The 17,179-nt window shown below is 36.1% G+C and overlaps 1 protein-coding gene across 1 annotated transcript in view; it reads left to right on the top strand.

Annotated features, from left to right (window-relative positions):
* Positions 1 to 5,117: 5,117 nt before the first annotated feature.
* Positions 5,118 to 17,179, top strand: part of CNBD1 (cyclic nucleotide binding domain containing 1) — a 388,156-nt gene continuing 376,094 nt past the window's right edge. The window contains 1 exon segment of the mRNA XM_030839273.1: positions 5,118 to 5,205. Coding sequence (XP_030695133.1) covers positions 5,118 to 5,205 — 88 coding nt within the window.

Here is a 17,179-nt window from a genome sequence, read left to right on the forward strand (position 1 = left end):
TGTTCCCTTCCTGTTGGTTGGCTGGCCTGAGGCATCCCAACCTTGGAGCCTATAGGTTATTGGGTGGGGCCAGGTCTTGGTGAGAAAATGGCGGGCTCCAAGGGAGCTCATACCAATAAGTACTCCCCAGAACTACTGCTACTAGTGTCTTTGTCCCCTCAGTGAGCCACAGCCGCCCTTTGCCTCCACAGGAGACCCTCCAATACCAGCAGGTAGGTCTGGCCCAGGATCTTGTGAGGTCACTGCTTTTTCCCCTGGGTCCTGGTGTGTACAAAACCTTGAATGCACCCTCTAAGAGTGGAGTTTCTGTTTCCCTCAGTCCTGTGGAATTCCTGTAATCAAGCCTTGATGGCCTTCAAAGCCAGATGCTCTGGGGGCTCCTCCTCCTGATGCCAGACCCCCAGGCTAGGGAGCCTGACGTGGGGCACAGAATTTTCACTCTTGTGGGAGAACTTCTGTGATATAATTATTTTCCAGTTTGTGGGTCACCCACTTGGTGGGTATGGGATTTGATTTTATTGCGATTGTGCCCCTCCTAATGTCACATAGTGGTTTCTTTGTCTTTGGATGTAGGGTATTTTTTTGGTAGTTTACAGCGATTTTTTGTCACTGGTTGTTCAGTAGTTGTGATTTCCGTGTTTTTGTGAGAAAGGATGAGCTCACCTCATTTAAATCGTATAACAGTCCTGTAAGATTGAGCTATTGTGGTCACTAAACAAGAACATAGATATATAAGCATTAAGTGACCTCTGCTTTTTTCCATCCTTCAAAATAATCCTATGGGTAGATATCTTTCCATTTTACCTACAAGGAAATTGAGGCCTGTAAATAATTTGTCATATAGGGCAGAGCTGGTTAATGGCTGAGATGGCACCTGAACCTCTGTCTACTTGAACTTTTGTATGATAATAATACATATATAAGAGTACTATGGGGCTTCCCTGGTGGCGCAGTGGTTGAGAGTCTGCCTGCCAATGCAAGGGTCACGGGTTCGTGCCCTGGTCCGGGAAGATCCCACATGCCGCGGAGCGGCTAGGGCCGTGAGCCATGGCCGCTGAGCCTGCATGTCCGGAGCCTGTGCTCCGCAACGCGAGAGGCCACAACAGTGAGAGGTCCATGTACCACCAAAAAAAAAAAAAAAAAAAAGAGTACTATGGTTTACTATAACTGATTCATTTCTTTCCATTGGTATTGGTGAAGCCCTTAGCTAGGAGTGGCTTATCAGTCTTTATTCTTGCTTATCATTCTTTGTTCTTGTTTCCTAGTTTCTGAGTCAAGTGTTGATCCACTTTGCTAGTACCTGGGGGCTATTTTCTATGATTGTTCAGCCTTTTGCTTATTGCCTTTCTAGGCTTTGCTATTTAAGAGTTACATGCCTGATCTAAGGTTATACAAGCTTTGGAAATGTGATTAGTTAATTTTATTCATCTACTAAACCTACTTGGATATAACATATACTTGTGAAACTCTAGACTGACAGGGAAATTGTTTTGGTAAATCTTTGAGATCCTCTATTAAATCATGCACATTTATCTTAAGTTGATTTATCTTTCCTAATAAAGTTTACAAATATACCATAATGAAACACTCAGAATAAGTTTCAGTTCACAGGTGCAGTGATTAATGCAGCTCTGGAGAAACTGCCTTAACAGCTGAGTGACAAATTATACAAATGTGTGTAGCTACATCAATTGAGAAATTTGATCCCCTTCTTCAGATAAATAAATAATCCATTCAAATAGAAGACCACAGCTTTGTGATTAAAATTTAATACGCACTTAAAGAATATGTATATCTGTGGCAAGTGCTGTGAATATTTGTACATGAATGTACTATTGCTTAGGTCTATATATGGCAAGAGACTGACAGGAATCAAAAAAAAAGATTTTTTGATTATGGGTAGTATATTATTTATACATTATAGACAAATAGTGTACACCAATTTATCATTCACAATTGGTTCTGGAAAATAGATTTGTTTCTTTAGTAATGTATTTATCAATACATTATTCAACTTATCAGTTGGAGTTTAAATTGCTTATAAATTAATCTCACAGTAAAAATTACCATTTGTGAGGACATAAAAATTATACCTCAGAGCAATTTACAGTAAATGAAACAAAAGAATTTAAGTCATAAGTTAATGACAATATTTTTGTACTGTGTACTCATTTTTTTATTAGCAAATTTGACACCGATTGAAGTAGGTGTACAAATTTCCATATAAATTTCATTTCCATATATGTATAAATAAACAAATAAATAAATACTGTACTTCATTAATAGGGTAAGACTATATACAGATTATATACATTCTAGTTAATTTGAATATTATTTTTAATCATTCGCACGAAAAAATATGTACATATATAAATATATTTATATATTAATGATTTATTTTGTTTTGCAGTTATTATAGGCATATGCATATGTAATTTATAGACTGTCTTTCAAAGGACAGATTGGTCAATTATATGATATGTAACACTTTATTTTATATAAATGAATTTTGTAACTAACTAGTTTTAATTTATATAAATATTTTGATAATTATACTTTAAAATACAAATATATGTGCTGAATTGCTTTAATTTTAATTGAAGCATTATTCTCTCTGGAATTAATTCATTTGAAATAGTAATAGTCTATAGAAAATTATCACGGTAAATTTGGTTATTATTAGTTTTGTGATATGGGATTGATACCTAAGGTGTATCTAGAAAAACATACCTGTAATATGTTACTGTTGATTATGTAGCAGGAAGGGTTGAACCCATATAAAATGTATGTTTGAGAAAAAGTATTTATGTATTTAAACCTTTTTTAATCCATGTAAATTTCTCAAGGTTTACCTCGTAATAATAATATTATTATTACTAGTAACAATGATAAATGAGTGATTACTATATCTAGAAACTGTGCTAGGATCTTTATATTCATTAAAGTTTTTATATTCACTGAAAATTTAGTGTTCATAAAATTTGTATGAGGTATTATCATTACCTTTATTGTGTAGATTAGGATATTGAAACTAAGATTAAGTGACTTGCACAGGATAATTTTACAAGTAAGTATTTGAGAAGTGAGTAGACTTCTGAGGAATATCCAGGAACTGACAAAAAATTTCATACATCTGTCTGTCAAAGACAAATCAGTGATTATGTTATTGTTCTTGGAATGAATTTTAAGACTATTCAGAATATATTGCAGGGACTAATCAAAAACATTTGGGGGAAGCTGAGTTTGTGATTTGTTGGATTCTCTTTGGATATATACCAGCAGATACTAACAGATGTTCACACAAAGTCATGAAGATTACATAGACTTAGATAAAATGAAGTAAGATTTTTTTAATTGCTTATTTTGCTATTTCTTTCTTAATGTTCTATGTTCTTGTTTACTTGCATTGTCACTATATATATATGTATATATATACACACTTGTATATTTTTCAGTTGTTTTCAAGCAAGGTCCAATTGATGTGAAATTATTATGACGCTAATTATCTTTCAATACATATAGTTTTTTTGTATATGAAATACAGAACAGAAAAAAGGTGAAAATTTTAAAAATAAGGGAAAAGAACTAGAAAATAAATAAAAATAAGAACTTATGAAATTGGAATCAGAAAGGAAATTGATCATTATGAACTTAGGGCCTTAGAAAACTTTTCTTACATAATTTGATCAAAACAACTTGCCAAAGGGGAAAAAAAAAATCTAATATAGCCCCATCTGTTTAAAAATCCATGAAAAATGCAAGAGTATTTTATAATTAACTTTTTAAAAGATGTCCTTGGGCTTCCCTGGTGGCGCAGTGGTTGAGAGTCCGCCTGCCGATGCAGGGGTCATGGGTTCATGCCCTGGTCCGGGAGGATCCCACATGCTGCAGAGCAGCTGGGTCCGTGAGCCATGGCTGCTGGGGCTGTGTGTCCGGAACCTGTGCTCCGCAACGGGAGAGGCCACAGCAGTGAGAGGCCCGCGTACCGCAAAAAAAAATGTCCTTGGTTCTTTGAGTTTTAAATGTAATATTGGGAAGAGAACGGATCTGGGATAGTCTGTCAAACGAAGGCATAGGAATTCAGAAGGGGGTACAGTTGGGACGGCTAGGTGCCATTCTGAGGTGCGAGCCATACATTGAAGGTAGCTGGCTAGTGTAGAAAAAAATACAAGATTAAAAGCAACGATGAACCAAAAAGAATTGAGTCTACACTGAGTCCAGAGTTTATAGAACTGGGGACAAGAAAATATATTCAACTGAAAAGTTATGGTGAAGTAATTTTATTGTGCAGAGACAATTCAATAGGAACTGTTGCAAGATAAACGTGTTCCTTTTGTAATACAACTAAAGTTTTCAATTCTTGTTATTAGTGTTTTCTAGATGAAGTTGATGGATAAATAGTTATCACTATATATCATGCTCAGGAGTCAGTCACAGTCCTTTTGTGCATAACCTATTATAGTTATGACCCCAGAAAATATTTTTAAAACCCTTCTGAGATGATACACAGAAGTAAAAGATATATTAAGATTCTAAATCCTAGACATTGTAATGAGCCTTAATTATTGTGAAGCAGCAGAAAATAAGAGAAACATATATCACACCTAGCAGAATATGGTGAGTTTATTGGTGTCTGATTGTTAAAAGGTATGTTTTACTCTATGTATGTAGCCATGGAAAGCAGTATAAATATCCTGTTGCTGCTGCTACAAAAAGGGTCTCCAATATGCAATGTAGACATTTAGTAAGCTGAAAAGAGTCTCTGGACAATGGAAGATCAATGACATGAATTCTTCCTTTACCTAACCTAGGCTCATGTGTGCTATTGATTCTGCTGTATCTGCCTGTACAATATTATTTCTCTCTTCAGTCGTACTATTCACTATAGCTCACAAGGCCTCCTTCATAAGTTCCACTAGACTAGAATATCTTTCTTCCTGGTCTAGGTTTCCCTCTCAGAATGCTGTACACACGTAGAAGAACTGTGAACATGAAGATTCCGTAATACACAACCTATCAGAGAGTACCTTGAGGGTTCTGCTTTGTGATGCCTCAAGGAAAAGAGTGGTCATTTGCCTCTCAAATAGCCTCTGGTTAGCTGCCTTTGAGCCGTCAAGATGCCTATGTCTTCTCTCCCAGCAGCCATTTTATCTCAAATGATAGCTGTAAACAATGTGTCTCCTCCTCCACTTCTCAGTATTCCAAGTGAGTGGGGAAAATCTGGAGGGTCTGCCGTTGTTTTCAGTGTACTTACCCCAGAGAAGAGAAGTGGGGCAGTTGAGGGTTGTTAGACACACTGGGAGTCTTATTGACAGCATAGTGGAATGGAAAGAACATAGATGTGCAATTCCTGCTTTGTTCTCCTGAAGCCATTTCTATTCTGTAGGTCTCCAGTATTTTTACCCAGTAAAATGAGGGTTTTTATGAACTCTCAGAAGTTCAAATAACAAATACTTTTAAAGAGGAGAGAAAACAAAGTCTCAGAGAAGTCACTTGGCTTACCAATGATCAGGCCCCTTGTTTCTGACAGGTCTTCCTGTGCCTACCCAGAATTAGTTTTACTGCCTTTCATAAGCTATTTAATACATACTTTTCACTAGGAGAATTCTTATTTAAATTTTTTAAGAAAAAGAAGAGATAATTCCCATTATCCTTGTTTTGAAATTTATTCTCATTTTATTTTAATTTTGTAGTTTTTGATTTATGATATCATAAGAATTATAAATATAAATATTTTCAAGTTTATACAATTTACAGTATTTTCTTATTTTATATAGTCAGCCTAACACAGAATATTTTTCTCAAGACTTTTTTCCATCAAATTCATAGATCTATTATTTTGTCACTAATAATATGTAATAGTCCTAGTGATAGTTGAGATTTTAAAAATCTTTCAGATACCAGTGGTAATAATTGTGACTCTTTCAACTTCAATAAAGCATTTACCTTATTATTTTAATATTCATTGGGTAGATTTCTGGTATAGCTCTGAAAAAGCTAACCCATCTATTCTTTTATCTTCCTGTGAGAGTTGAGTCTTTTATGTATACATATTTTTAAATTAATGATCATAGTCTCCAGGGAAAAAGTTGCCACAGGCAGGAGTTGATACCCTTTGAAATGGGTAATGCTATACTTATGTCTTGAACAGCATTAGACAAAGTCCTTATGTTAAATCAAATTTATTCCTATACATGTTATTTTATATGTTTTTTATTATTGTTATGAAAAATTTCTTGTATATAGCCAAAGTTATATTTCAATACAAGTTGACATAAATATTAAATGTAATTTTGCCAAAAACCACAGTTTCTACTGTGCAGAAAAAAAGTCACCCTAAGACGATTTCTTTTTTAGCAGCCTAGGAAGTGCAGTATCTGGGAGTTAAAAGATCAAATTAATTTAGAATCAATGGGATGAGATATGTGCTACCCTCTGTAGTGTCTCCCAAGGACACTTAACTTGTGTGAAGTGATTAAAAGATGAAAAATCAGCAGCATTTAAGTCTCAGAACTGAATAGAGCATAATGGAAAGCAGTGGAGCTCCCAATTTTCCCTTTAGAGGTTCCTGCTTGATGTTCTATGTGTGACTTCTCTTTGGAGACGTGTCCTGCTTGCTCAGTAACTGTGTCTTTTTGCTAACTCTAGCAAGTCGGCAATTTCCCTTAGCGAACTCTATCATCACTGCTGAAACAATGACCTCAGGAAAGCATATGTGAGAATGCTTTCAATCCATAATACGACTGAACCTGAATTATAAAGGAGATATAAAAGGGAGTGATTCAAAATGTAATGGACATAAATAGGAAGGCTCAGTTAAGGACCTTAAGGAAAATCTAGGCATTATATACATTCTGGTTTACTTTGAATGCACTTAGCCAGGTTACATTTAGTGAGTCATGCCTATCTTCTCTATAAATTTTATATGTGAATAATGTTTACTGAGGGCTTTCTATAAGCAGTGTGTGAGCATTTTGCATGTTTTGTTGTTATTTCATTTATTTCCCGCAATGAACCTATGAGCTCTGTTGTAGGCAGAACAATGGCCCTCAATGATGTGCATGTCCTAATCCCCTGAACCTGTGAAGATGCTATGCTTCTTGGCAAGTGGAATGAAGAGGAATGGAAGATGGAATTGGGGCTGCTAAACAGCTGACCTTGAGATGGGAGAGTCTTCTGGATTATCTGCTGGTCCACTGTAATAAAAAGAGTCCTTCTGGGTGGAAGGAGGAAACATTTATGAGTCAGATGCAGGATGAGAAAGGCTTGACTAGCCATTACTCGCTTTGAAGATGGAAGAGGGCCATGAGCCAAGGAATTCAGGTGGCCCCTAGAAGCTGGAAAAGGCAAAGAAATGGATTCTCCCCAAGAACTTCCAGAAGGAATACAGTCCTGCTGACAGCTTGATTTTAGCTCAGTGAGACCTATTTCAGACTTCTGACTTCCAGAACTGTAAGATAATAATGTTGTGTTGTCTTTAAGCCAGTAAGTTGGTGGTAATTTTTACAGTGGCAATAGAAAACTAACACATGGTCTATTTTACAGTTAGGCATAGTGAGGCTTAAGTTTCATGCTAAAGTTCACATAGTTGTCAAGTGATAGAGACTCTTCATAGTATCATCCATGTAATGAACTTTCTCTACTTATAAAAACAACAAACCAGAGTGTCAGCAGCATGCTGTTTTCCTCCTTGTCCACTACCCTGAAATCCCTGCACAGTTTACTAGTTAAATGATGGTTGTGCATTTGTTGAATTTTGCCATTTTCACTACTTTGACACTTTAGATTTAAGGAAGAGAATGTATCCTCATCTTCAACACCCACCCCCCCTCCCCGTGCTGTCTGCTTAACTCTGAAGTTCAGACTCAAAAACACTCCAAGCAGTTAAGCTTCTTGAATCACTTACAAATATTTTCTTTGAAACTTCCAAGTCTTCTCCTTCTATAGTCTCTTTGACTTGTGTCTCTGGATTCTTCATAGCATGCTTATGCTAGGAAAGAGGTGATTGTTCTCAAAAGCAAAAGACTCATGGCACTTTTTACTCTGGATGAGAATTGTTTTAAAAACCTTACAGTTAGCAAAACCTGCAGTAGTTTTACCACCTACATGAAATAGCATCTGGTCTAGGGACATGCTTGACCCATTATTATTAGAAGTTGATTTCTTGAAGAGACAAAAGGAAGAAAGTTGTCTTAAAAATTCTTTTTAAGGAGACAGGGAGCCACATTTTAGCATTTGGCTGGAGGAAACCATTTCATACTACGATTAGGAGTGTGGTCCAGTTAGATACCTTTTTTGGGTTAATAAGCTATACCTTTATTTTATTCATGCTTATTAGGCTTATCTTTCTAAGAAAGGACAATTTCAAAAATGTGCTTTACATTTTGCCTACTGGTTTATCTGGTAGAAAGAATTTCTGTGCTTTAACCAAAGGGTTTTTTGTTTGTTTGTTTTCCCAGTAAAAAAAGGCTTTCAAGTTCACAAGATATTTGTAGGTACATTTTGCTTCTTCCAACATGTGAGGCTGTAGAAGAAGAAGAAGAAAAAAAAAGCATTCAAGAGAAGACCAGAGACACTTGAAGGAATTTAGAAACAAGATACTACTCCTACGTGAATGTTTTCCTTTGCTCTTTTCTTTCATGTTATGGGCATACATTTACAGAAAACCTGAAATAATGGTGTCATCATTCCTAAAACTTCACAGGCATTTCCTGTAATTTGAGAGTTTTCAGTTCTTTAGCAGCTAAAGATTAAAGGAGTTTCAAGATATATATTTATCTGAAAAGGTGAATATTGCTCGATTTTAAAGTTTTACACCATTCAGGAGTAAAAATAAGAAAAAGGGGGGGCTTGTCAGTGAAGAAGCAGACTTTGTAATGTATAAAGAAAGCAAGGCTGAAAAACAGTTGAAAGAGATGAGAATGGGTATTCCAAGAAGGAATAAAAGATAAAAAAGTGGTTGAATGTTTGTGTATGTCTCTGTGTTTGTGTAATCAATAATAGTCCCTATGGAAAATACCATCAGATAATTTAGGAAAGGAAATATTTGAAAATTATTTTTTCTATTTTTCAGTGTAAAAGTCACTTTTATCTTTTTTTAAATCCCAAAGGAGAAAAGATGAATATTTTATTGAAACAGCACTGTTTCTACTTTTTTTCTTACCACCGTTATAACCATCTCCGTGTGCTCGTACTTTCTGTTAGAAGATCTTGAATGGCCTTTAGAAATTGTTATGTTAACTTAAACTTGAGCTTAATCATGACTGGGGTGTTCAGGCAGGAAACCTTGAAGTAATTGCATTGCATTGCAAATCAGTTCTCTCCACTAGAGGTCACACCAGGTCACCCCTCAGTGTCAGGCTGCTGTTCTGTTCTCAGCAGTCTCTCAGAAGTACCTCCTGCATCAGTCCTCTGTTATCAATCCCTCAGCCATCTGGATCCTCTATCACCTTCCTTCAACATATATTGTGGACCAGATTTCCTTTCTGATATGACGATTAAAATATGAATTTGATCATATTAATTCTCTGCTCAAAAGATAGCAGGGTCTTACTTGCCTCCAAAACTTAGATTACAATCCATTTCCCTCAGTCTGGCATTTAAACTTTTCATAATTTGGCTAAAATCTGTCTTTCATGTCCTAGACTTTACACTGCTATTGATTGAACTCTCCACTGTAGCTAAAATGTTTTGATTGACGTTCTTTAAACCCATCTGCATCACTGCTCAGGGAGACAAGAGGGCTTTCTCGGTCCAAGTAAACATTCACATGACCATATTTGGCCCCTGTGCTCAGAAGGATATAGGATAGAATCAGTCTTCCAGAGGGCAGAATCAGGTGTTTCCCTTTTGTGGAAGCAGTTCTCACAGCTGCCTAGGCAGTAGCCCACAGTCCTCTTTGCCCCCCCCAGGTGGTGGTTCAGGTTCAAGGTAATGAGAGTCACAAAGGGCAGGTGATAAATAACCTTGGCTTAAAATTCATACCTGCAGGAGCCAATTTTTATAACCATGGCCTATAAAAATTCCATAGGCATAGAACTTCTCAGTTACAAGAATCACTGTACTCAGGGAAGCCCATTTCTGTGGCTCAGGTACTTGCAGATCATCACTAGTTTGTTCTAGTCCAGGTACAACTCATCAATCAGGCATCATTGTTATCATAAGCAACGTTCCCTAGCAATCTGGTTAACACCCTCTATCTGGCCTCTCGTAAATAGAGCTGGAGAGTTCTCATGCTGAGGGGAAAGTTACTCCTTGAGTTATACCATTATACTCTTCACCATACTCTCCTGCCTTAGCTCATGTTTCCTCTGGGGTTCCCTTCTATCTTGCTCTATTTGTTCCTATCATTCCAATTCTTCAAAGTTCTGCTCAATGACTTTAATCTCCACAAAGACTCTCCTGTCCTCTCCAGCAGGGATCTCCAACCCCAGGGCTGTGGACTGGTACCGGTCCTGGGCCTGTTAGGAACTGGGACACACAGCAGGATGTGAGCAGTGGTGAGCAAGTGAGGGGAGCTTCATCTGCCGCTCCCCATTGCTCGCATTAACACCTGAACCATCTGACCCCCGCAACCCTGCCACCCTGGTCAGTGGAAAACTTGTCTACCACGAAACTGGTCCCTGGTGCCAAAAAAGGTTGGAGACCACTGCCCTCCAGTATGAAGTAATCTCTTCCATATCTCTGAACTCCCTTAGCAATTTCTCTACACCCTTTCTATCCTTAACACCTTTAACTTCACTTAGAAACCTCATATACTTGTGCCTTAGGGCTATGATTCTAATTAGATGAATATCTAGAAATAAGTGGTTATCCCTCACATTTGTTTCTCCAATGCCTAGCATACAAGTGTTTAGTAAATTGACAGAAAAATGAACAAGTCTCACAATTTATGGGAGTTTTGGTGAATAGTTCTCTTTTACAAATTATTACATAAATAGCATATGCCTCAGGCACAAGAAAATATTAAAATTTGAGTGAGTCTTCCTCCCAACTCATACTCCTGATCTTATCCTCAGAAGTAACTATCATAAAAATATTTTTCTTGAAATTTTCCATGCATATTCATGTTTATATATGTATATATATTTATTTTAGTGGTTACATTATATTTCATTGCTTGAGTACACCAAAATGCTACTAATGGATGTTTAAATTATTGTGTCTCATCTTCAAGTCCACCTTTTATATTCTGCTTCATGAGGTTGGGGCTGGGACTCTGCAAACCAGTTTTTCCCAGGAAGCCAGGGGGCTTCCTATTAAGCTCTGTCAATAGCAGGTATTAGAGGGGGATTGAAAGGCAGGAGGAAAGTTAAGGAAAGTGTTCATTCTTTTGATTGCCGTTTCTGGTTTGCTTCTTGTGAGTGTCTCTCCAGTAATGTGTCATTTTCACCCAAGCCATGGCTGTTTGTTCCAGCAGCAGTAGTTTATTCCATTTGCAGTTTTACCAATATTCTCAGAAATAGCCCCATTGCACCCCCTCAAAAATTCAGTGCCAGCTACTACGTCCTGTCCTCAGAGGGATGTGTCTCAGCTTTGTAGGGACATTTCTCCAAAGCTTCTAAGTTTTGGTAATTAAACCTCTTTCCTTTTCTTCATCGGCTGAAATAGGGGTGGTAGATGCTTTCTGCATGATATTTGGTGTTCCCTTTTTTTTTCTTTTCAGTTTTCTAACACCTAACAGTTCTTTGTATCAATTTTTTTCCATTAAAAATACTGATATAGTTTCTGTTTCCTGGCTACTGGATCCTAACTAATATGGTGGGAATTGGTTTCTAGCAAGTTTTGCTGTTTAAATCAAATAAACGTTCTGTATGTATCTTTTTAAGTTGGTAAGCAAGTGTTTCAACAGAACTCCAAGGACAAAGAATGTGTGCATTTTAATTTGATAACTACTGACAAATTGTCTTCCACAGAGTTTGTACTAATTTCTAGTTCTACCATCAGTGTATACGAACTTCTATTTTACAACATTTATGCTAATATCATGTACTATAAGACACACGTTTTGCCAATAAATGAATTGCAAACAGTTTTAATTGATCTTTAAGTTCACTTTTCTTAAAGAATGAGGTTTAGAATCTTTTCATATATTTATGGCCATTTGTATCTATGTGAACAGCCTGTTTATGTCCCTTGACTATTCACTATTTCTTTTTTCTTTTTTTCTTTTTTTGCGGTAAGTGAACCTCTCACTGTTGTGGCCTCTCGCGTTGCGGAGCATAGGCTCCGGACGCGCAGGCTCAGCGGCCATGGCTCACAGGCCCAGCCGCTCTGCGGCATGTGGGATCTTCCCGGACCGAGGCACAAACCCATCTCCCCTGCATAGGCAGGTGGACTCTCAACCACTGCACCACCAGGGAAGCCCTATTTTTTCTTTTATTTAAAAAAAAAAAAAAAAAACTCTTTGTTTATAAAAGAAATTAGCCTTTTGGCATGGCATATACTTTACAAATATTCTTCTCAGTTTGCATTTTTGTTTTGTCTTTACGATTTTTGTGTCCTACAAAGGTTTTAGAATGTTTGTGTAGTTTTTGTCCTCTGTTATTGATTCTTGCTTAGAATGCCATTTTTCCATGCCAAGATTTAAACATAATTCCTCCATGCTTTCTCTTAGTATTTATGTAATTTTACTTTTCAATATTAAGCCTATTAAATATTTGGTGCATCTGGAATTTATTTTGAATACATTTACTTTAGAATAGTGATGTAAGGCTACAACATAATATTTTTGCAAGTGACCAACCAACTGTTCTAACACCATTTGTTGAGTAATTCTTTTTTTCCTGCTAATTTGAAATACCAGTTTTTATTAAATACTAAATTTTTGTATGCATTCTGGATCTATTTCTGGAATATATTATTTACTTTTTCCACTAATCTCTTGTCTATATATGCATTCATGTTAAACTGTTATAATTTTGAAGCATTATATTTCAATATCTGGTAAGATTAACCTTTACTGATTACTCTTTTTTAAAAGATTTTTCTGGCTATTCTCCCATTTTTATTTTTCTGTGTGAACTTTATAACTATTTGGGCTTCTTCAGCAAGTAAACATTTTGGTATTTTAATTGGAAAATGTGTAAAATTTAAATTAACTTATGAAGGGCTTCCCTGGTGGCGCAGTGGTTGAGAGTCTGCCCGCCGATGCAGGAGACACGGGTTCGTGCCCCGGTCCGGGAAGATCCCACATGCCGCAGAGCGGCTGGGCCCGTGAGCCATGGCCGCTGAGCCTGCGCGTCCGCAGCCTGTGCTCCGCAATGGGAGAGGCCACAACAGTGAGAGACCCGCGTACCGCAGAACAAAAACAAACAAACAAAAATTAACTTATGAAGAATTGACATCCTTGTGGTATTGAGTCTTCCTACTCAGGAACTGGTATCTTTATTCAACCGTTCTACTTCCAAGTTATGCAAGTGTCCTTTTTATGACACTCAGGAAAATTTATTCCTGGGCATTTTACATTTTTTCCTTACTATTATGAAGATATTTTTCTCATTATATTTTCTAACTATAAAAGTCATCATATGAGAGAGCTATTGAATTTTAAAAAATAAAGAATTGAAACCACAATTTTACAGAAATGTTGTAAATTCAATAAAAAGAAATATATTTTTCCAGAGCCATTTGACACTCCATCATCCTTAAATATTTTGGTATGCATTTCTTAAAAACAAGGACATTCTCTTATTACATAATCTTAATACATTCATCAAAATCAGGAATTTAACACATATAAATTACTGTAATCTAATCCTTAGACTCCGTTTAAATGTAGCCAATTGTTCTGATAATGTTCTTAAGTAAAAGGATCCAATTCAAAATCTCATGTTGCATTTCATCGTCTTATCTCTTCAATCTCCTTTAGTCTGGAACAGTTTTTAAGTTTTCCTTGACTTTCATGACCTTGATGCTGGGAGTTACAAACTATTATTTAGAAGAATATGCTTCAGTTTGGTTTGTCTGATATTTCCTTATGATTAGTTTCAAGTTAGAAATCTTTGGCAGGAATGTCATAGAAGTGATTCTGTGTTCTCCTTCCATCTTACCAGGTGGCACATAATTTCACTTTAATCAGTTGACTAAGGTGGTACCCAGAGAGCTTCTCTGCTGTAAATTTGCTTTTCCCCCTTTTGTAATTAATAAGTATTTTGTGAAAAGGTATTTTGAAAATATATAAATACCCCTTTTCTCATGAAATATTTAATCAATCAATGTAAAATTATGATTTCCTAGTTTATTCAAAGGGTTTTAATTAATTACTATCATTATATATTTTGATGCCCAAATTGTTTAATTGTTCAGTCTGGCCACTGGGAGTGCCTTCAAGGTGGTTTAAGCATTTCCTTGCTTTCTGGAGCAGTAAGATTTTTCAGGCTCATCTTGTACTTTTCCCTACTTGATCCTGACGACCAGCTCTTTTCCCAGAGAGCCCTAGTTTATTTTAATGCAGAATTAGATTTAAAAATCAAGCTCTGGGTGCTATGTGTGCTCATTGATGTTAGAGTGTCACTGCCCCTAGGCCCTCTCAGTGGACAGATCTAAGGAATAAAAATGTACATTTATGTTGTTTGCATATCAATTTATATCTATGAAAACCATGAGTTTACACCAGTTCGTTCAAGTCCAATGCAACACTACAGTCATTTTGGCTTTCTGTGTTTGTAACTCTCTTCTCTCAAGTAAGAAACCTTGCTCCTATTAACCTAAATACATTTGATCAGTTCCACTGTGTGTAGCCAATCTTTCATACTACTGCCACCCCATCCCCACTAAGGGTCCTACACTCAACACTGGCATATCCTGTCCCCCTCCCACCTTTGCTCTCCTTACCCCTCTTGGCCTCTGATATTCTGCACAAGCCCACTCCACATGTGGATGCCCACCACATCCTGGTCTTGTCCACTGGGAAACCCTACCATTCTCCCCAAACCTACAGCTGGCATTTATGCCTACCTTCCTCTACTATCCTCAATGCTTTTGCAACTCATTTCTTCAGGGAAACGGGCAAGCTATTGAATATTTGGTTACTTTCATTATCAACCACTTCAGTCAATACCTTAATGGATTTTCAGTCTATGCAATTCTGTTTTCTACTTATATAATTACAATATTATCAATTATTTTTGTTTCTCTCTTTTTCTTTCTGTTTTTTTTAACAGGCAGGCATACCTTGTTTTATTACACATTGTAGGTATTGCATTTTTTACAAAATAAAAGTTTGTGGCAGGCTTGTGTCAAGTAAGTCTATTGGCACCATTTTCCCAACAGCATTTGATCAGTTCCCATCTCTGTGTCACATTTTAGTAATTCTCACAGTATTTCAAACCTTTTAATTATTACTATTGTATTTGTTATGGTGATCTGTGATCAGCGATATTTTTTTGTCTCTTTTTTTCTAATTTTTATAACGTGTGTGTTTCTTTTATCAAGTTGTGTTGCTTGGGGCTTCCCTGGTGGCGCAGTGGTTGAGAGTCCGCCTGCCGATGCAGGGGACACGGGTTCGTACCCCGGTCCGGGAAGATCCCACATGCCGCAGAGCGGTTAGGCCCGTGAGCCATGGCTGCTGGGCCTGCGCGTCTGGAGCCTGTGCCCCTCAACGGGAGAGGCCATAACAGTGAGAAGCCTGCGTACCACAAAAAAAAAAAAAAAAAAAATTGTGTTGCTTGGTACTTCCAGACATGTGTAGCACGAGTGGTATTTGTAAGCTCTTCCTGAATTTATGCTATTGCTTCTAGTGTTTCAACATTAAACATGATGCTGTCTTTTGTTTTGATATATTCATCAAATTAAGAAACTTTTTTCTACTTAAATTATTTAAAAACAATATTGAATTTTACTGAATACTTCTGTATCTGGAGATTATGATTTTTAAAATGTTGACTTGTGGTAAGTTATACGGTTATACTTTGTAGTTGAAATTTCTTGGAATTACTAGGATAAATCTTACTTTTTGTGTGGTATTACTGTGTTAATATGTTTCTGGGCACTATAAAATTATAATATTTATTTTTATTTATGCACGAGATCAGTCTCTGGTTTTCTTTTACCCACTGTCGTCACATTTGGGTATCATTGTTTTACTTGCTTCATCAAAAAAATTTGGAAGCTTTTCTTCTCTGTGTTCTGAAACATTTAACTAACATTAGAATTATTTCTCCTATAAGGATTTGATGGAATTCACCCGTGATAACACCTTGGTTACGTACATTTGTGTGTGTGTGTATTTTTGTGTGTGGGGTGTGTGTGTGTGTTTGTGTGTGTGGTGTGTGTGTGTGAGAGAGAAAGAGAGAGAAACTACTGTGAGATTATTTTCCACTTTTTTCAAGACAATTTATTTATTTAGGTTTTCCCTCCCTTCTAGGGTCAATTTAGGTAATATGCATTTTCCTGAAAAGTCATTCATTTTTAATCAGAATTTTAATTAGTTTGGCACATAGTTGTGAAAAATACTTTGATTACCTATATAATGATATTTATCATTAATTACTTCCCAGTTGTATTTCTGACATTGAGTACTTATGATATTTTTTCTTGTTTAGATAAGCCAGTAGTTTTTTTCCCTTCAAAGAACCAGCTCTTGAATTTGTTTACTCTTCTACAGTTTTTCTTGTTTTATAAGTTCATTAATTTCTACTTTTCCATTTTCTCTCTTTTATTTCTCTTATTTATTTTAATTTTCTTTTCCTAACTTCTTGCATTGAATGCTTCATTCTTTCTCCTTTCTTGTAATATAAATATTTTGGGGAATGTAATTTCCCCAGAGAAAGACTAATTATATTCCATTGGTTCATGAAAGCAGTCACTGTTTTTACTTTCTTGATATTTTATAATTTCAGTTTTGATATACTGTTTGATTTAAGAATAGATTTGATATATGATTAATATATCTCACTAATTATGTAGAATATTTATATACTCAGTCATTCATTTTCTACTTAATTTTGGGGTAAAAAGGAAGGGAAGATACTGTGGAAGTTATTTTGTCTCCTGAGGTTTTTTTTTTCCCATTTGCTCTTTTTTTTTTTAACAATTTTTAAAATTGAAGTACAGTTAATTTACAACTGCTGAGATTTTTCATTTATAAATTTTAAGGCCATATAATTTGGAACACAAAAATATTTAATAGTAAGGCTCCATACCTAAACCTTTCTTGATTTAACAACTTTAGACAATG

The sequence above is a fragment of the Globicephala melas genome, chromosome 17, assembly GCF_963455315.2.
Source record: "Globicephala melas chromosome 17, mGloMel1.2, whole genome shotgun sequence".
Taxonomy (NCBI): Eukaryota; Metazoa; Chordata; class Mammalia; order Artiodactyla; family Delphinidae; genus Globicephala; species Globicephala melas.